The 19988-nt window shown below is 54.4% G+C and overlaps 1 protein-coding gene across 5 annotated transcripts; it reads left to right on the top strand.

The window, feature by feature from the left end:
- Positions 1 to 378: 378 nt before the first annotated feature.
- Positions 379 to 18919, top strand: ORAI2 (ORAI calcium release-activated calcium modulator 2). 5 transcript variants are annotated; one of them, XM_008018428.3, is made up of 4 exons: positions 379 to 508; positions 3990 to 4120; positions 6325 to 6562; positions 13486 to 18919. In XM_008018428.3, the coding sequence occupies exons 2-4, from the start codon at positions 4113 to 4115 to the stop codon at positions 14023 to 14025; spliced, it is 786 nt and encodes a 261-aa protein (XP_008016619.1). In that variant the 5' UTR covers positions 379 to 508; positions 3990 to 4112; the 3' UTR covers positions 14026 to 18919. The 5 variants fall into 5 exon arrangements, with proteins under 5 accessions (XP_008016619.1, XP_008016620.1, XP_072868818.1 ...); XM_008018429.3 differs by having other exon boundaries at positions 3972 to 4120; XM_073012717.1 differs by having other exon boundaries at positions 3601 to 4120.
- The last annotated feature ends 1069 nt before the right edge of the window (positions 18920 to 19988 follow it).

The following is a 19988-nucleotide window of genomic DNA, read 5'->3' as shown; positions in this document are numbered from 1 at the left end:
CTTCCCTTTTGCGCCCGGACCCAGGGGCAGGGAAAGCCCAGCTCGTGGTCTGTGGGTAGCCGGATCTCCGATGGGGCGGGGGCCTCGCCTTGACTCCGAGAGCTGGGGCGGGGGACGGGAGCTGGGGCAGGAGGGATGCGCGCGGGTCAGGGCCTTCCCACCTCCCCGGCTCCTCTCCAGCGCGCGATCCCGGGGTGGTTCCAGGTAAGGCAGGGACCCCCACCCCGCCACTCCGAGGAGGTGCCGCCAGCCCCGCCCCTCCCTGCCCGGCGGGTGACGTGGCCGCGGCTCCCCCGCGGGCAGGTCACGTGGCGGCGGCGCCCGGTTGCCTTGGCAGCGGCTGCGGCGACCGCGGGGGCGGGGCGGAGGCGGGGCCGGGGGACCCCGCGCGACCGGCGGAAGGAGGGAGGGGGCCGCGCTCGGCTCCCCGGCCGGGCCACTGGGCCACAGGCCACGCGGCCACGCAGCCCGAGCGGGAGCTGAGCCGGGCGGGGAGAGGGCAGCTCCGGTGAGTGTGGCGGCGTGGGGCTGGCGCCGGGAGCGGGGGTCCCTACGGCTGGGGGGGCCGAAATTGGACCGGGGACGCTCGGCGGGGAAGGGGACGACTGTAGGCTGCCGGGGCGCGGTCACCACCCATCCGGGGTTGGTGACCTCCACCCCGCGGGATCCCTGGCGGGGTGCGGCGCCCAGCGGATCCGGGTCGAGGGCGCAGCCAGGTCCGGACACCGGGGTGTCCCTGGGGGAGGGACAGGGATGCAGGCGGGCGTCCCTGGGAGGCCCCCTCCCAATGCGCCTGCCGGAGAGAGACACTCGCCATTGCCGGTGCCCCAGATGCTTAGAGGAAGTCAAACTCCAAGACCGCCCTCTGGAAATGTGTCCAACAGGCCAGCCAGGAAGAATCGCTCATCTTTAGAGAGGGGATCGCGTTATTCTCCAAGACCTGTTTTCTCTGACTGCTCGTTGAAGCAAAAAAAAAAAAAGCAACCCCACAAGGTTCAGTCCCTGAGCATCCTCTAGGGGCTGTGCCACCTGACAGAAGTGCAGGGCTCCATCCTGCCCCACCCCACCCCCTGCCTGGGATCCAGTGTGGGGCCCAGACTCTGTCCCTCCCCCCCAGGTCACTGGGCCTGGCACACACACACACAGGTGGCACTGGAAACATAGAGGATGAATAGGAATCCCCTCCTGGGCTACTCCTTCCAGACCTGCAGACCTGTCTCAAGACCCACCTCCAGACATCCTTTCCTCCACACCCCCACCCACTCGGGGGGCATCTGCAGGGCCTCACCAATGGGGCATGAGAGGGCTGGCAGCTCCCAGGAAGCCACCCTCAGCCCTCACTGCCCTGAGCTCTTCACCTCCACTCTCAGACCTGAGCCCAGCCCACCCCTACTAATGGAGCGTCCCTCTTGTTCACCCTTCCTTCCTCTGGAGGCCACCAGGCTCTCCCTTGCCTCCCACTCCTCCCAGTTGGCCAGCCATTTCCCTGGGTTGAACTGTGGTCCCAAACCAGAATGATCTAGCAGTGCCCAGACCGTTCCACTCACCGATTCCTTCCATTCTCCGTGGCTGGACGCCCAGTCATGCTGCCCAGACCCTCTGGCTCATTCCACAGCCCCAGGCTCCAAGTGTCTTCCACCCACATCTCCCTGCCCCCTCCAGCCCCCAGGTGGCAGCTACCTTCCCTGCTTATCTCCTGGACAAGGGGAGCCACCCCACACATACACCTGGAGTGGCCTTCCGGTCTCTCAGAATCTTTCCATTCGGGCAGCGTCTTGTCTTTGAGGAACGGTCCCTCTTTTTTGAAATTCTTTTTAGAGGCCATATGCAGTGGTTCACGCCTGTAATCTTAGCACTTTGGAAGGCCAAGGTGGGCAGATCCCTTGAGCTCAAGAGTTCTAGACCAGCCTAGCCAACGTGGCAAAACCCTGTCTCTACCAAAAATAAAAAATTAACCAGGCGTGGTGGCACACACCTGTAGTCCCAGTTACTCGGGAGGTTGAGGAGGGAGGATCACTTGAGCCCAGGAGGCAGAGTTTGCAGGGAGCTGAGATCGTGCCACTGCACTCCAGCCTTGGCAACACAGCAGGACCCCATCTCAAAAAAAAATTATTTTTAGAGACAGCTTCTTACTATGTTGCCTAGGCTGGTCTCCAGCTCCTGTCCTCAAGTGATCCTCCCACCTTGGCCTTACAAAACACTGGGATTACAGGTGTGAGGCACTTTGGCCTGCAAAGGGCTGCTGTGTCCCCTCCGCGGTGTTATCTGCAGGCACCTTTTCCTGGCCTTGGTGTGAGGCAGCCAGTCCTCTGCTCCCTGCCCTCTACTGAAGCCTTTAGCTCAGTGGATGAGGATTGCCCCCACTTCTTTTTTTTTTTTTTTTTTTTTTTGAGATGGAGTCTTTTTTTTTTTTTTTTTTTTTTGAGACGGAGTCTCGCTCTGTCGCCCAGGCTGGAGTGCAGTGGCGCAATCTCGGCTCACTGCAAGCTCCGCCTCCCGGGTTCACGCCATTCTCCTACCTCAGCCTCCCGAGTAGCTGGGACTACAGGCGCCCGCCACTGCGCCCGGCTAATTTTTTTCTATTTTTTAGTAGAGACGGGGTTTCACCATGGTCTCGATCTCCTGACCTTGTGATCCGCCCGCCTCGGCCTCCCAAAGTGCTGGGATTACAGGCGTGAGCCACCGCGTCCGGCCTGAGATGGAGTCTTGCTCTGTCGCCCAGGCTGGAGTGCAGTGGCGTGCTCTTGCCTCACTGCAACCTCTGTCACCACACCCGGCTATTTTTTTTCTTTCTTTCTTTTTTTTTTTTTTTTTTTTTTGAGAGGGAGTCTCGCGCTGTCGCCCAGGCTGGAGTGCAGTGGCCGGATCGCAGCTCACTGCAAGCTCCGCCTCCCAGGTTCACGCCATTCTCCTGCCTCAGCCTCCCTATAGCTGGGACTACAGGCGCCCGCCACCTCACCCGGCTATTTTTTTGTATTTTTTAGTAGAGACGGGGTTTCACTGTGTTAGCCAGGATGGTCTCGATCTCCTGACCTCGTGATCCGCCCGTCTCGGCCTCCCAAAGTGCTGGGATTACAGGCTTGAGCCACCGCGCCCGGCCCTTTCTTTCTTTTTTTAAGACACAGTCTCACTCTGTCACCCAGGCTGGAGTGCCGTGGTGCAATCTCAGCTCACTCCAACCTCTGCCTCCTGGACTCAAGTGATTCTCCTGCCTCAGCCTCCTGAGTAGCTGGGACTACAGGTGCATGCCACCACACCTGGCCAATTTTTGTATTTTTGGTGGAGATGGGGTTTCACCATGTTGGCCAGGCAGGTCTTGAACTCCTGACTTCTAGTGATCCACCTGCCTTAGCCTCCCAAAGTGCTGGGATTACAGGCATGAGCCACTGCGCCTGACTTTTTAAAAATTTTATTTATTTATTTATTTTTTTTGGAGATGGAGTCTCGCTTTGTGGCCCAGGCGAGAGTGCAGTGCTGCAATCTCAGCTCACTGCAACCTTCACCTCCCTGGCTCAAGTGATTCTCCTGCCTCAGCCTCCTGAGTAGCTGGGATTACAGGCGCCCACCACCATGCCCAGTTAATTTTTTGTTTTTTAGTAGAAACAGCGTTCCACCATGTTGTCCAGGCTGGTCTCGAACTCCTGACCTCTAGTGATCCGCCCACCTCAGCCTCCCAAAGTTCTGGGAGGACAGGTTTGAACCACGGCTCCCGACCCACATCCCCTTATCTTGCTCCCCTACTGGGAGGCCATGAATTCTGGCCTCTTTCATCTTGGATCCTTAAGTACCCAGTGTGCTCAGCACCTGTGTGATGGAGGAGGGAGGACGGAGGGAGCAAAGGTTAGCGTCTCACCCCTGCAGTCTCCGTATACTGTGGTCATCAGACCTGCACGCTCAATTCTGTTAACTATGGGGGTGAGGGAAGAGCAAAAATGCAGTTTCCAAATTATAGCATTTCCCATTATGTGGAGCTAATCTATGGATTGCAGTGTTTCTCTGAGTTCTCCCCAAGGGAAGGTACACCCGGGGATGGAAGTGCTTGGATGCGGTGCTGCTGGCTGCGGATGTGCATGAGGAGATGGGACGGACAGCCCAAGTTGGCATTCGTATAAATGACCTGGTAATTGGCATCCCCTGGCAGAAATAGCACAGAACTGTTCCCAGAGGGCCTGTTGGCCAGGGAAGGCTGTGGCTTTGCAGCCTTGTTGAGAACAAAGGGAAAGCCGACATGGTTTTCCACCTCCAGCACCTTCCTGCGTAGTTTCCAAATTAGGGCATTTTCAATTATGGGGGCTGGACTCTGGCAGGGATGGACTAAGTTTGGGGCATTTCCTCAGCTGCTGACCCTGTTAAGCACCCCCCACTCCACCCATCCACCCCAGCCACACTCCCTGGGACCTAGAACACGGATCTGTGTGTAACAGCCTGAAGCAGACTTTCCATGGGGCCCATGTGGGCCTGGACATAGAAGTTACTCTCTTCCCTTTCCTTCCTTTCCCTTTCCTTCCCTTCCCTTTTCTTCCCTTTCCTTCCCTTTTTCCTTTCCTTTCCTTCCCTTCCCTTTCCTTTCCTTCCCTTTCCTTCCCTTCCCTTTCCTTTTTCCTTTCCTTTCCTTTTTCCTTCCCTTTCCTTTCCTTCCCTTCCCTTTCCTTTCCTTTTTCCTTTTTCCTTTCCTTTCCTTTCCTCTTTCTTTTCCTCTTTGCTTTCTTCTTTCCTTTCCTCTTTCCTTTCTTCTTTCCTTTCCTCTTTCCTTTCCTTTCCCCTTTCCTTTCCTCTCCCCTCCCCTCCCCTCCCCTCCCCTCTCCTCTCCTTTCCTCTCCCCTCCTCTCCTCTCCTCTCCTCTCCTTTCTTGAGACAGAGTTCTGCTCTGTCACTCAGGCTGGAGTGCAGTGGCACAGTCTTGGCTCACTGTAACCTCCGTCTCCTGGGTTCAAGTGATTCTCCTGCCTCTGCCTCAGCCTCCCCAGTCACTGGAATTACAGGCACCCACCACCACGCCCGGCTAATTTTTGTATTTTTAGTGGAAACAGGGTTTCACCATGTTGGCCAGGCTGGAAAAGTCACTCTTTTTGATGCCAAGTAAACCACAAGGTGCCTGTGCCCTTGAAGCATGCCCTGCAGATTAATTAGAACTGGATCCTGGCATGCAGCCGAGCAGCCCAGCTCCTTGGGACACACACGACCGCCAATCCCCTTACTTAGTGGAGATTTAGGTTTAAATTCACAAATCTTGACAGATCCGTCCTTCTGATGTTTAATCCATGTTAGTCAAACCAGATGTCTACCAGGTATGAGTCCAGGCATCTCCGCCGTCTGTTTCTCCTTAAAATGTGGTCATGTGAATTGGTGGATTTCATTTTTCATCTTGCTAAAAGTTTGCCTTGTAGCTTGGATGTGGCTTTAGTTTTGTAAGTCCAGTATTTTTCTTAAGGTGAACTGTAATGATCAAAATTTAAGTTGAAGGCTGGGCGCGGTGGCTCACACCTGTAATCTCATCATCTTGGGAGGCTGAGGCAGTTGCATCACCTGAGTTCAGGAGTTCGAGACTAGCTTGTCCAACATGGTGAAACTCCATCTCTACTAAGAATACAAAAATCAGCCAGGTCTGGTGGCGGGTGCCTGTAGTCCCAGGTTCTTGGGAGGCTGAGGCAGGAGAATCGCTTGAATCTGGGAGTCAGAGGTTGCAGTGAGCAGAGATTGCACCACTGCACTCCAGCCTGGGTGACTCAGCGAGACTGTCTCAAAAAAAATATGTAAAATAAAATAAATTAAAAGTCCTATAGGTGGAAATATCCCCATTTTCAAGATGAAAGAGCCAGCTCAGAGAGGTCAGCTGTCATGCTTAGAATCACACAGTAGGGTCAAATCCAGGTTTCAGAACTTTAGGTCCTGGAGGCTGGGCGCAGTGGCTCATACCTGTAATCCCAGCACTTTGGGAGGCTGAGGCAGGCAGATCACTTGAGGTCAGGAGTTCAAGACCAGCCTGGCCAACATGATGAAACCCCGTCTGTATTAAAAATACAAAAATTAGCTGGGCGTGGTGGTGCACACCTATAATCCCAGCTACTCAGGAGACTGAGCAGAGGAATTACTTGAACCTGGGAGCCAGAGTTTCCAGTGAGGTGAGATTGCCCCACTGCACTGCAGCCTGGGCGACAGAGCGAGACACTGTCTCAAAAGCAGACAAACAAACCATCATAACTTTAGGTCCTGGGCACTTTCTAAACCCCTGGGCAGCCCCTGTAGGTTGAATGGGCTTAGAGTCTAGCTCTTCCAGGCCGCAGTAACCTAGGGTACCTGAGCATATCTCTCTCCCACGTTCAGCCTGGCTCCCACCATGAGCGCTGAGCTCAATGTGCCTGTCGACCCCTCTACTCCTGCCTGCCCGGAGCCCGGCCACAAGGGCATGGATTACCGGGACTGGGTCCGCCGCAGCTACCTGGAACTGGTCACCTCCAACCACCACTCGGTACAGGCCCTGTCGTGGCGGAAGCTCTACCTGAGCAGGGCCAAGCTGAAGGCCTCCAGCAGGACCTCTGCCCTCCTCTCCGGCTTCGCCATGGTGAGTGTGCGTGCCAGGTGAGGAGCTCGCTGGTCAGATGGGCTTTGCTAACTGAGGTCCTGGGATGCCTCAGGGACCAAAGCGTTCCCACCAGCTGGGACTTGGGCGACTCTGTCAATGTGAGTGGGGGTGCTGGGTGTATGCCGGGGGCTCCCAGCCTAGAATCTTCAGAAAACCCACTCTGTCCTGTTCACATCAAGTGCTTGCTCAGGAAGGAGGGAGGTTGGTGCAGGGTAATTATAGTAGCTCAGGTGCAGTGACTCACACCTGTAATCCCAGCACTTTGGGAGGCCAAGGCGGGAGAATAGCTTGAGGCCAGGAGTTTGAGACCAGCCTGGGCAACACAGCAAGACCCCTGTCTTTACAAAAATAAAATAAATAATTAGCCGGACGTGGTGGCACGCACCTATAGCCCCAGCTATTTGGGAGGCTGAGGCGGGAGGATCACTTGAGCCCAGGAGGCCGAGGCCTCAATGCGTTATGATCACATGACTTCACTCCAGCCTGGACGTCAGAGTAAGACCCCATCTCCAAAAAGAAAAAATAAAATTTATTTATTTCTTTATTTTGGCCGGGCGCAGTGGCTCATGCCTGTAATCCCAACACTTTGGGAGGCCGAGGTGGGTGGATCACTTGAGATCAGGAGTTCAAGACCAGCCTGGCCAACACAGTGAAACACCGTCTCTACTAAAAGTACAAAAAAACAAGCTGGGTATGGTGGCAGGTGCCTGTAATCCCAGCTACTCGGGAGACTGAGACAAAAGAATCGCTTGAACCTGGGAGGCCAGAGGATGCAGTGAGCCAAGGTCACACTACTATACTCCAGCCTGGTCAAGAGTGAGACTTTGTCTCAAAATAAATAGATTAATTAATTAATTAAAAAGATAAAATCAAATCAAATCGCTGCATGGTACAGGGTTTCCTGGAGAAAAGTGCCCATGTCTGCCCCGTCTCGGGCACCACCCAAACGTTTGGAGCTCTCAGGGATCTCTGAGCAGGCCCCAGGGATTGATTGGGGTTGGATCAGTTTATCCCAGTTAGCGATGCAGAAGTTCCTGGAATGTGAACTCCAGGGTGACAAAGCAGAGCTTTTGGCCTGGCTCCCGGTGGCCGCCTTCCCTCTGAGTCATCCCCTAGGACAAGAGTCAGTTTCGGACAAAGCTGTGGCTCTGACAAGGGGCCCATCTCCTGTTGACTCCAAAGTCGCTGACCCACACCCCTGGAGGGAATTGTCCCAGAGGTTAAGGACTCACAGTGAGGACAACAGTGTGCTTAAAGGTCCTATTGGGCGGAAGTGATTTTTTTATTGTTGTTTTGTTTTTAGAGACAGGGTCCCTGTCTGTTGCCCAGGCTGGAGAGGGCAGTGGTGTGATCACGGCTCACTGCAGCCTCTACTTCCTGGGCTCAAGCCATCCTCCTGTCTCAGCCTCCTGAGTAGCTGGAATTATAGGCACGTGCCACCATGCCTAGCTAATGTTTTTTTTTTTTCTTTTTCTTTTTTAGAGACAAGTTCTCTGCTCTGTTGCCTAGGCTGGAGTGTGCAGGAGTGCAATCATGGCTCACTGCAGTCTTGAACTCTCAGGTGATTTTCCCACCTCGGCCTCCCAAAGTGCTAGCATTACACCTTGTCCAGCCTGTTTCCTTATGTGAAAACAATTATTGTTTTTCTTTTTGTTTTTGTTTTGAGATGGATTCTTGCTCTGTCACCCAGGCTGGAGTGCAGTGGTATGATTTCAGCTCACTGCAACCTCCGCCTCCTGGATTCAAGTGATTCTCCTGCCTCAGCCTCTCAAGTAGCTGGGACTACAAGCACACAAACCACACCCGGCTAATTTTTGTATTGTTAGTAGGGACAGAGTTTCACCATGTTGGCCAGGCTGGTCTCGAACTCCTAACCTCAGGTGATCCGCCCACCTCGGCCTCCCAAAGTGCTGGTATTACAGGTGTGAGCCACCACACCCGGCCTCTATTGTTTTTCTATAGGCCAGAGGCTCAATTGTTAGACTGATGGTACAATTTAAAAGAAAAAGCTGACTGGGCACGGTGGCTCATGCCTGTAATGCCAGCGCTTTGGGAGGCTGAGGCGGGCAGATCACCTGAAGTCAGGAGTTCGAGACCAGCCTAGCCAATATGGTGGAACCGTGTCTCTACTAAACATACAAAAATTAGCCGGGCTTGGTGGCACTTGCCTGTAATCCCAGCTACTCAAGAGGCTGAGGCAGGAAGATCACTTGAACCTGGGAGGTGGAGGTTGCAGTGAGCCAAGATGGCGCCATCGCAGTCCAGCTTGGGTGACAGAGCGAGACTCCATCTCAAAAAAAAAAAGAGGTGGAGGCTGGGTTCCGTGGCTCACGCCTGTAATCCCAGCACTTTGCGAGGCCGAGGCGGGTGGATCATGAGGTCAGGTGTTCAAGACCAGCCTGGCCAAGATGGTGAAACCCCGTCTCTACTAAAAATACAAAAATTAGACAGACGTGGTGGCAGGTGCCCATAATCCTGGCTACTCTGGAGGCTGAGACGGAGAATTGCTTGAACTCGAGAGGGGAGGCTGCACTGAGCTGAGATGGCGCCACTGCACTCCAGCCTGGGCGACAGAGCAAGACTGCATTGCAAAAAAAAAAAAAAAAAAAAAAAAAGGTGGGTCTTGCTGTGTTGCCCAGGCTGGTTTTTTTTTTTTTTTTTAGTTGTTATTTTTTTCTTCACCTTATGCCAAGAGGAAAATATTGTTGTTTCATTTTGTTTTTTCCCCCAAGTATTTTTGATCCGCGGTGGGTTGAATCTGCAGATGTGGAACTCGGAGATACAGAGCACCAGCTGCCGTGGGAAGCAAATGAACCGTCTGGCGTAGAGCTGAGACCCGGGGGGAGCCGCAGTGCACCTGCTTGATTAGATTAGCACAGCGTCATTAGGTCAGATCATTCTTCAGACTGCAGGGCAGCTTGGGAAAAATAAGTGACAAGTACAAATCATCAGAAACTGTAGCTGAGTCGGGGCAGGGCCCTGGGAACAGGCAAAGGTGCAGATTGCTAGGAAGAGTTCGCCCTTTGTCATGTGTCTTCCCTCATTAGAATTGCAAAGCTGTTCCTTTGTCTAGCAACGCGTGCTTATGCCTAACCTGAAGCTTATTTCTTGATGCGTATTCTTCCCCCAACACGGAGAACCAGTGATCCGAGGCCCCCCTCATAAAACCTCTACATAGGCCAGGCGTGGTGGTTCACTGTAATCCCAGCACTTCGGGAGACTGAGGCGGGCGGATCACTTGAGGTCAGGAGTTCCAGATCAGCCTGGCCAACATGGGGAAACCCAGTCTCTACTAAAAATATGAAAAGGAGGGCCGGGCACCATGGCTTATGCCTGTTATCCCAGCATTTTGGGAGACCGAGGTGAGCAGATCACTTGAGGTCAGGAGTTGGAGACCAGCCTGGCCAACGTGGTGAAACACTGTCTCTACTGAAAATACAAAACTTAGGCCGGGTGCAGTGGTTCACACCTGTAATCCGAGCATTTTGGGAGACTGAGGCGGGCAGATCACGAGGTCAGGAGATGGAGACCATCCTGGCGAACACAGTGAAACCCCGTCTCTACTAAAAAAATACAAAAAACTAGCTGGGCGAGGTGGCAGGCGCCTGTAGTCCCAGCTACTCGGGAAGCTGAGGCAGGAGAATGGCATAAACCTGGGAGCGGAGCTTGCAGTGAGCTGAGATCCGGCCACTGCACTCTAGCCTGGGCAACAGAGTGAGACTCCGTCTCAAAACAAACAAACAAACAAAAAAAAATGTAATTTAAATTAAAAAGAATTCTGTATAAACACAGTAAAAAATTGCCTTCTCTTTTCTTCTTCTTCTTCTTTTTTTTTTTTCTAATAGAGATGGGGGTCTCACTTTGTTGCCCGGGCTGGTCTTGAACTGCTGGTTTTAAGTGATCTCCCGCCTTAGCCTTCCAAAGTGCTGGGATCACAGGTGTGAGGCATCTCACTCAGCCCCTTTTCTCCTGTTAAGGCGGAACAAACCACTTTTTGCGAGCCCTGCCCGCTACCTCGTAATCATCTTTATTTCCTGTCTTGGAGGCCTCTGTGGTTTGTAATATTTGTCACTTGGGCCATATCCTTTGAGGTGACCATAGCCAACCCAGGGCCACACTGAGAAAAACCATCCCTCAGCCCATGTTCTGTGGCTACTGGTTTTTGGATACGTTTCACAATAGCCCCAGCCTTATTATTGGTGAACTGCTGTTCAGCTCTGGTCTACTAGGACTGCCATGTCTTCTTCTTTTTTTTTTTTTTTTTGAGATATAGTCTCGCTCTGTCGCCCAGGCTGGAGTGCAGTGGTGCGATCTGGCTCACTGCAACCTTCGCCTCCCAGGTTTAAGAGATTCTCCTGCCTCAACCTCCCGAGTACAGGCGCCCACCACCATGCTCGGCTAATTTTTGTATTTTTAGTAGAGATGGGGTTTTGCCACGTTGGTCAGACTGGTCTCGAGCTCCTGACCTCAAGTGATCTGCCCACCTCAGCTTCCCAAAGGGCTGGGATTACAGGCATGAGCCACCGCGCCCGGCCATATTTTCTTTTATCTAGGAAGCGTTCCATCACCACTAAGAGGTGGTAGTTGCTGAAGGACATTATTAAATCTTCATATATATTATTTTATTTTATTTTTTACTTTATTCGTTCCCAGACAGGATATCGCTCTATTGCCCAGGCTGGGGTGCAGCGGTGCGTTCATAGCTCACTGCAGCCTCCAACTCTGGGGCCCAGCCTCCTGAGTTATTTTTTATTTTATTTTATTTTATTTTATTTTTTTGTGTGGCAGAGTCTCACTCTGTCACCCAGGCTGGAGTGCAGTGGCATGATCTCAGCTCACTGAAACCTCTGCCTCCCGGATTCAAGCGATTCTCCTGCCTCAGCCTCCCGAGTAGCTGGGATTACAGGCACAAGCCACCATGCCTGGTTCATTTTTGTATTTTTCACAGAGAAAAAGTTTTTGCCATGTTGGCCAGGCTGCTCTCAAACTCCTGACCTCAAGTGATCCGTACCCCCTTGGCTTTCTAAAGTGCTGGAATTACAGGCATGAGCCACCGCACCTGGCCTGAGTTTTTTTGTTTTTTTTTTTTGTTTTTTTTTTAACAGGGATGGCTTAGGTCTAGGAGAGAAACACAGTGGTAGAAGAATCTTCCCCTGGCTTCTTTCTTCTTTTTTTTTTGAAACAGAGTCCTGCTCTGTCACCTAGGCTGGAGTACAGTGGCATGATCTCCGCTCACTGCAACCTCTGCCTCCTGGGTTCAAGCGATTCTCCTGCCTCAACCTCCTGAGTAGCTGGGATTACAGGCACCTGCCACCAGGACCAGCTAATTTTTTGTGTTTTTAGTAGAGACGGGGTTTCACCATGTGGGCCAGGCTGGTCTTGAGCTCCTGACCTCGTGATCCACTCGCCTCGCCCTCCCAAAGTGCTGGGATTGCAGGCGTGAGCCACCGCGCCTGGCTGACCTCACATTTCAAGACACCAAGCAGAGCCTGCCGTTCCTTGGTTTGTCCGTTTTAGACCATACCTGCTGTAACCTCTGACTGTGATTGATGATTTTGCTTCCTCAGGAGACCCAGCCATGCCTCCTTTCCTCCTCACCCTCGGCCTCACTTCCGTCACTTTTCCTGGGCTTTAGAGATGCTGGCTCTCGCTGGGCTTTTGGCCTCTGCTGAGGAGGCACCACGTGGTCTGTCTGAGGCCGTCCAGGTGTGCAGCTCTGAGTCTGGGGTCGGCAGTTTTAGTTGTTATGTTTTAAAAGGTCAGGTTTTTTTTTTTTTTGTCAAGATGGGCTCTCACTATGTTGCCCAGGCTAGTCTGAAACTCCTGGGTTCAAGCGATCCTCCTGCCTCTGCCTCCCAAAGGAAGGAGTATAGGCATAAGTCATCGCGCCTGGCCAATTTTTACCTTTGAAAGGTCAGTTTCCTTTTTGTGTAGAGATGAAGTCTCGCTCTGTCACATGGGCTGAAGTGCAGTGGTGTGATCATAGCTCATTGCAGCCTGGATCTCCCGGATTCAAGCGATCCTCCCACCTCAGTCCCCAGTAGCTGGGACTACAGGCGTGTGCCACCAAGCCCGGCTAATGTTGTATATTTTTTGTAGAGACAGGGTCTCCCTCTGTCCCCCAGGCTGGAGTGCAGTGGTGTGATCGGGGCTCACAGCAGCCTGGAATTCCTGGCCTCAAGTGATCCTCCTGCCTCAACCTTCCAAACCACTGGGATTACAGGCATGAACCATTGTACTCGGCCAGTTTTTCCCTCCCTCCCTCCTCCCTTCCTTCCTTCCTTCCTTCCTCCCTCTCTCTCTATCTTTCTTTCTTTTTCCTTTCTTTTTTAAACTTTTGTGGCTTGTTTTGTTTTGAGACAGAGTCTCATTTTGTCGCCCAGGCTGGAGTGCAGTGGCGCGATCTTGGCACACTGCAACTTCCGCCTCCCAGGTTCAAGCGATTCTCCTGCCTCAGCCTCCCGAGTAGCTGGGATTACAGGCGCCCGCCACCATGCCCAGCTACTTTTTGTATTTTTAGTAGAGACGGGGGTTCACCATGTTGACCAGGCTGGTCTCCAACTCCTAGCCTCGAGTGATCCACCAGCCTTGGCCTCCCAAAGTGCTGGGATTACAGGCGTGAGCCACACACCGGCCTCTTCTGTACTGTTGAGATTTTTTTTCTCAGTGCAGTCTTCTTTAGCTAATTAGAACAAAGGAAAATGTGAAACATTTGATCAGTGAGGAGGTTGCCCTCTGGTCTTCAAGGGCCCAAAACGTGGGTGAGTCCCGCCAGCAGGAGAGCCCATGGCTACCCTGTCCCCTGAACCTGGCCCAGCCCCTGCTCTGCCTGGCAGGTGGCCCTGGTGGGGCCACGCCTTGCCCTCCCCACACCCAGCACCACCTGTCTGCTGTCCCCACAGGTGGCCATGGTGGAGGTGCAGCTGGAGACACAGTACCAGTACCCTCGGCCGCTGCTGATTGCCTTCAGCGCCTGCACCACGGTGCTGGTGGCCGTGCACCTGTTCGCCCTCCTCATCAGCACCTGCATCCTGCCCAACGTGGAGGCCGTGAGCAACATCCACAACCTGAACTCCATCAGCGAGTCTCCGCACGAGCGCATGCACCCCTACATCGAGCTGGCCTGGGGCTTCTCCACCGTGCTAGGCATCCTGCTTTTCCTGGCCGAGGTGGTGCTGCTCTGCTGGATCAAGTTCCTCCCCGTGGACGCCCGGCGCCAGCCTGGCCCCCCGCCCGGCCCCGGGAGCCACACGGGCTGGCAGGCTGCGCTGGTGTCCACCATCATCATGGTGCCCGTGGGCCTCATCTTCGTGGTCTTCACCATCCACTTCTACCGCTCTCTGGTGCGCCACAAAACGGAGCGCCACAACCGCGAGATCGAGGAGCTCCACAAGCTCAAGGTCCAGCTGGACGGGCATGAGCGCAGCCTGCAGGTCGTGTGAGGGGCTGAGGGCCGGGGCTGGGGGCGGCCCTGTACCCGGGAGCCCGCAGAGGCGGGGCTTTGTCAGATGCAGACATTTTGCAAGGCTGCCGGGTAGTTCCAGACCAAAGTTTTCCTCTTGTCTTAATACCATAAGCACTGGATGACTTCTCCTGAGATGGAACCATCTGGTTCAACGAGGGACTGTGTTGCTAAGAGCATTGGGGGCAAAACCAGGCTGGTTCCTTGGCCTCAGGCTTTCCTGGGTCGGGGACACAGTGAAGAGGCTACAGCGGGATCTGCCCATCAGTCCTGGGCCAGGAGGGCCTCCAAGCAGCACCCAGTGGGTGCTCAGACCCGGCATGCGTGGCTGGCAGGCCTGGGAGAGCCAGGGCAGGCTTTTGCTTTCAGAGAACGATTGCCCCAGAGACCCGTGGTGGGCTTCGTGGATGCCGAGTGGCCCGTGTGGCAGTGATGACACGAGGGCTGCGGCATTTGAATGGGTGCAGGTGCACGGCAGGGCTTGGTGCTTGGAGGAAGCTGGGTGGCCTGGCTTCAGGGGAAGACAGGAGCCAGGACACACGTCAGCCCAGCAGGTGTGCAGGGTGCTGCAGCCCTCGGCAGTGGTGTCAGGCCCCCGGGGATGTTTCCAACGGCGGGGGGCGGCCTGGCTGAGCCGGAGGAGACATGTTCACGGGTATCTATGAGACACCCACATGAGGAAGTTGAATTATTTGAGGACTGCTGCAAAGTACGCTAGGCTCAAATTCTCTTTTCTCAGCCAGAGAGAGCCCTGGCCACACGGACTCAGTGGGGCCACTGGGATGGGGAAAGGATCCTTCCCCGGCAGCCAGCGGCCTCCAGCTGTCAGCCACAGAATGGCCTCTGAGGCTGACTCAGCCACTCCCCTGGGCTGTGGCAGCCCGAGGGCGGGGGCTCTGGCTCAGGCCCCGGAGCCTGTGCAGCTTCCTGTGGCCCCAGGCAGCGAGTGGACATCCTGGGGGACTTCCTGTCTAGGCAAGGCCATTGGCCTGGCCTGGCCTGGCCTGTGGATAGTGGGGCCAGGGGTTGGCCCAGGCCAAATGGGTGCCCTCCTTGTTATGACTCCTACAAGGGAGGCAAGACCCCTCTAGGCCTCTCAGCTGACACTGGGTCCCACCACACACGGTGACTGCACTGTGCAGTGCGGGTTCTGGCCTTTTCCCTAAGGGCATCTGGTAGACCCAAAGCCACACTCTTGGGCTGCGCACGCACCCTGCAGCACCAGCTTCCCTGAGCTGCTTGTACAACCAACCACCTTTCCCCTCTTCTCCAGCTGTAACCTGGAGAGCCAGCCATGCCTTGTCTTTTGTTCTCATAGTCACTGGGGCTGGGCGCAGTGGCTCATGCCTGTAATCCCAGCACTTTGGGAGGCCAAGGTGGGTGGATCACCTGAGGCAGGAGTTCCAGATCAGCCTGGCCAACATGGTGAAACCCCACCTCTACTAAAAATACAAAAATTAGGCTGGGCGCGATGGCTAACGCCTGTAATCCCAGCACTTTGGGAGGCCAAGGCGGGCGGAATCACTTGAGGTCAGGAGTTCGAGACCAGCCTAGCCAACATGGTGAAACCCCGTCTCTATAAAAAAAATACAAAAAATTAGCCGGGCGTGGTGGCGGGCGCCTGTAGTCCCAGCTACTTGGGAGGCTGAGGCAGGAGAATGGCATGAACCTGGGAGGCGGAGCTTGCAGTGAGCTGAGATCACGCCACTGCACTCCAGCCTGGGCGACAGAGCGAGACTCCGTCTCCAAAAAAAAAAAAAAAAAAAAAAATTAACCGGGTGTGGTGGCGGGTCTGTAGTCCCAGCTACTCCGGAGGCTGAGGCAGGAGGAGAATCGCTTGAACCCAGGAGGCAGAGGTTGCAGTGAGCCGAGATCATGCCATTGCACTACAGCCTGGGCAACAAGAGCGAAACTTCATCTACAAAAAAAAAATAGTCACTGGGCTTCTTCATGCTCTGATCACATCTCTTGTAAAAGCTCACGCTCTCTCCGGGGTCCAGGTTGGCTGTGCCGTGGAATTCTGGGTGGCCTGGTTGGGGTCTCTGGAAATGTGGCTGCAGCAGAGAACAGAGACCCTGACACGCAATTCCCCGTGCTGAGGGGCCCTTGGGGAGTCACGCCGAGGGTCCCCACGAGAAAGTTGTGGCATCCTTGGGGGCTGGAGAAGAGCCCTGTGTCTTCTGAGGGGTTCATCCTTTGTGTCCCCTGCAGACATCTGTCTGCAACCCTTGCCCTCCAGCACGTCTGTACTTTCCTGCAGCCTGTAGAAACACCTCTTATGGTTTAATATGTGTTTGCATTGCTAAAGAGTGTCAGTGTTGGCCAGGCAAGGTGGCGCACGCCTGTCATCCCAGCACTTTGGAAGGCCGAGGAGGGAGGATCACGTGGGCCTAGGGGTGCGAGACCAGCCTGGGCAACATAGCAAGACCCCATCTCTAAAAAAATTATTTTAAATTAGCCAGGCCGGGTGCAATGGCTCATGCCCGTAATCTTAGCACTTTGGGAGGCCGAGGTGGGCAGATCACTTGAGATCAGGAGTTTAAGACCAGCCTCAGCAACAACATGGTGAAACCATCTCTAGTAAAAATACAAAAAATTAACCAGGTATGGTGGCGGGTACCTGTAATCCCAGCTACTTGGCAGGCTGAGGCAAGAGAATTGCTTGAACCCAGGAGGCAGAGGTTGCAGTGAGCCGAGATCGTGCCACTGCACTCCAGCCTGGGCGACGAAGCAAAACTGTCTCAAAAAATAATAAATAAATTAAATAAAAATAAATTAGCTGGGCGTGGTAGTGCATGCCTGTAGTTCCAGCTACTTGGGAGGCTGAGGCAGGAGGATTGCTTGAGCTGGGGAAGTAGAGGCTGCAGTGAACTATGATTGCGCTACTGGCCGGGCACGGTGGCTCACGCCTGTAATCTCAGCACTTTGGGAAACCGAGGTGGGTGGATCACTTGAGGTCAGGAGTTTGAGACCAGCCTGGTCAACATGGTGAAACTCTGTCCCTACTAACAATACAAAAAATTAGCTGGGCATGGTGGTGCTCACCTGTAATCCCAGCTACTTGGGAGGCTGAGGCAGGAGAATCACTTGAACCCAGGAGGCAGAGGTTGTGGTGAGCCAAGATCGTGCCACTGTACTCCAGCCTGGGCGACAGAGTGAGACCCTGTCTCTGAAAAAAAAAGAAAGAAAGAAAAAGAAAAGAATGTCAGCATGTCAGTGTCCCTCCAAGGAGTGGCTTTGGGTCAAGACAGGCCGGCTCTTCTAAATGAATGGCTCCTCGTGGCTGGGAGAGGCGGCAGCCTCTTACTCTGGCCTCAGCCTTTTGGGAGGGCCCTGCTGGGCCTTCTCCTGCCTCCCACCTTCCTGCACCATCTGTGCCCCTGCCCATGCAGTGCCACACTCCCCAGACTATGGAACGCATCTCCAGTGCCATCTGGGGGTCAGTTAGTGTACCTGGTCCCCAGGCAGAGTTCTTGACCTGGCAGCATCCAGGCAGGTATTAAGTGCCCAGTGATGGTGGCACGTGGGTGGGGACGGAGCCACATTGAAGTCTAGCTCTCTGATTAGGAGGATGACGGTGTTGGAATTTCCTGTTCTCTTTCTCCGAGAGTTCTTGTTCTCCCAGCTCCAGACTTTCTAGTTTCGAGGAATGAGGCAAACCATTGCTGTGGGAATAGCAGTGACCATGGGTAGGGCCATGGTGGCTGGGAGAGGAAACCTCAGGGTCACCCCAGAGCCTGTGGGGAGACGGAGGGCGAGCTGTTGTCGGAGCTGCAGAAACACCTTGAGGGGCAGCATGGGCGATGGGGAACGCCACTGCAGCCTAGAAATTCAGTTTCTGGAGGTTTAGCCTGTCTTTGAACAGTGTTTAAGAACAGAGGCCTCCAGGCCGGGCGTGGTGGCTCACATCTGTAATCACAGCACTTTGGGAGACAGAGGCGGGCGGATCACCTGAGATCAGGAGTTCGAGACCAGCCTGGCCCACGTGGTGAAACCCCATCTCTACTAAAAATACAAAAATTAGCCGGGCGTGGTGACACACCCCTGTAATCCCAGCTACCCAGGAGGCAGAGGCAGGAGAATCACTTGAGCCTGGGAGGCAGAGGATGCAGTGAGCCAAGATCACGCCACTGCACTCCAGCCTGGGTAAAGAACGAGACTCTGTTGTTTTTCTGTTTTGTTTTTTTTTGAGACGGAATCTCTCTCTGTCGTCCAGGCTGGAGTGCAGTGGCCGGATCTCAGCTCACTGCAAGCTCCGCCTCCCGGGTTTACGCCATTCTCCTGCCTCAGCCTCCCGAGTAGCTGGGACTACAGGCGCCCGCCACCTCGCCCGGCTAGTTTTTTGTATTTTTTTTGGTAGATATGGGGTTTCACCGTGTTAGCCAGAATGGTCTCGATCTCCTGACCTTGTGATCCACCCGTCTTGGCCTCCCAAAGTGCTGGGATTACAGGCTTGAGCCACCGCCCCCGGCCAGAGACTCTGTTAAAAAAGAAAAAAAAAGAACTGGGGCCTCTGCCTCAGTTCGCCCTGGAGCCAGCCAGGGCCCGTCCTAATTTGGAGCACAGTCTTCCTGGTGCCTAGACATGCCAAGGCCCCTCCCACGTGGGATACCCTCTCCGTTTAGTACCTGACCACCTGTTTCAAAACGCAGGTGTTTCTGGTTTAGAAACTTGGAAGGCAGAATGTGTTTTCGCGTCTTCTAGGAGGGTTTGCTGAGGACTGGACCACGTAAGCCTGAGTGGATCCGGACTCAGCTGCAGCCCTTACCCGCCTTGTGCTGATGATCCATGCATGCAGCAGACACATCCACTGTCCTGTGTGCGGGTTTTTAAAACAGTTGCCCTGGATGAAACTGAATAAACCAGTGACGCTATTCAAAGTCTTTCTGTTCTTGGGGGGACGCTGTGGGCAGAGGGGATAAACTGCAGCCCCTAGCCCTCCCCTGGCATCTGCTGACTGGGGGACCCCCATCATGGCATAAAAACCTTCTCCTGTAGCGCCCTCTGGCCTCCTGTCACTGGTCACTGGCCAGTGTCCTCCCAGGCTGCCCCGGGAAGGGGGCGTGGACATCTCTAGAATGGAGGCAGGGTGCTCAGGTCCAGACACGCCGCCATGGGGCTCCAGCCAGCTGGGACCCCGAGAGCACAGGGTGCTTCTGCCTGCCGCTTCCCCTCCCAGACAGGTCCCTCTCTTTCCAGAAACAAAGGAAGGGGCAGCCCCAGAGGGTGGCTGAGTGACAACAGAGCCCACCTGGACAGGGTCGACTTGGAGGTCCCCCCAGTCCCTTCAGGAGAGGAGCCACTGGAGCACTGGTCGCCTTGGGACATTCTCCAGCCCCAGGTCACTGTGGGGCAGCAGGAACAGGTGGGTCCCTCCTGTGGGCTGGTGGCACTACTGAGGAAGCAGCAGACTGCTTTTTTTTTTTTTTTTTATTCAGAGTGGCTCTGTCACCCAAGCTGGAATGCGGTGGCATGATCTTGGCTCACTGCAACCTCCTCCCTCTGGGTTCAAGCGATCTTGTGCCTCAGCCTCCCAGGTAGGTGGGATTACAGGCACACACCACCATGCTTGGCTAATTTTTGTATTTTTAGTAGAGACGGGGTTTCACTATGTTGGCCAGGCTGGTCTCGAACTCCTGACCTTGTGATCTGCCCACCTCGGCCTCCCAAAGTGCTGGGATTAGAGGTATGAGCCACCGCGACCGGCCTATGTTTTTAAAAATATAGATTTATTTTAGGGATGGTCTGGCTCTATTGCCCAGGCCGGAGCCGAAGTGCAGTGGTACAATCATAGCTCTCTGCAGGCTCCAGCTTCTGGGCACAAGCAGTCCTCCCACCTCAGCCTCCCAAGTAGCTGGGACTACAGGTGCACACACCACCATACCCAGCTAATGTTTTTTGTAGAGATGGGATCTTGCTATGTTGCTCAGTGTGGTCTTGAAC

The sequence above is a fragment of the Chlorocebus sabaeus genome, chromosome 28, assembly GCF_047675955.1.
Source record: "Chlorocebus sabaeus isolate Y175 chromosome 28, mChlSab1.0.hap1, whole genome shotgun sequence".
In the NCBI taxonomy this organism is placed as follows: Eukaryota; Metazoa; Chordata; class Mammalia; order Primates; family Cercopithecidae; genus Chlorocebus; species Chlorocebus sabaeus.
The sequence above is the reverse complement of the archived record's forward strand: the minus strand, read 5'-3'. Positions and strand labels throughout refer to the sequence as shown.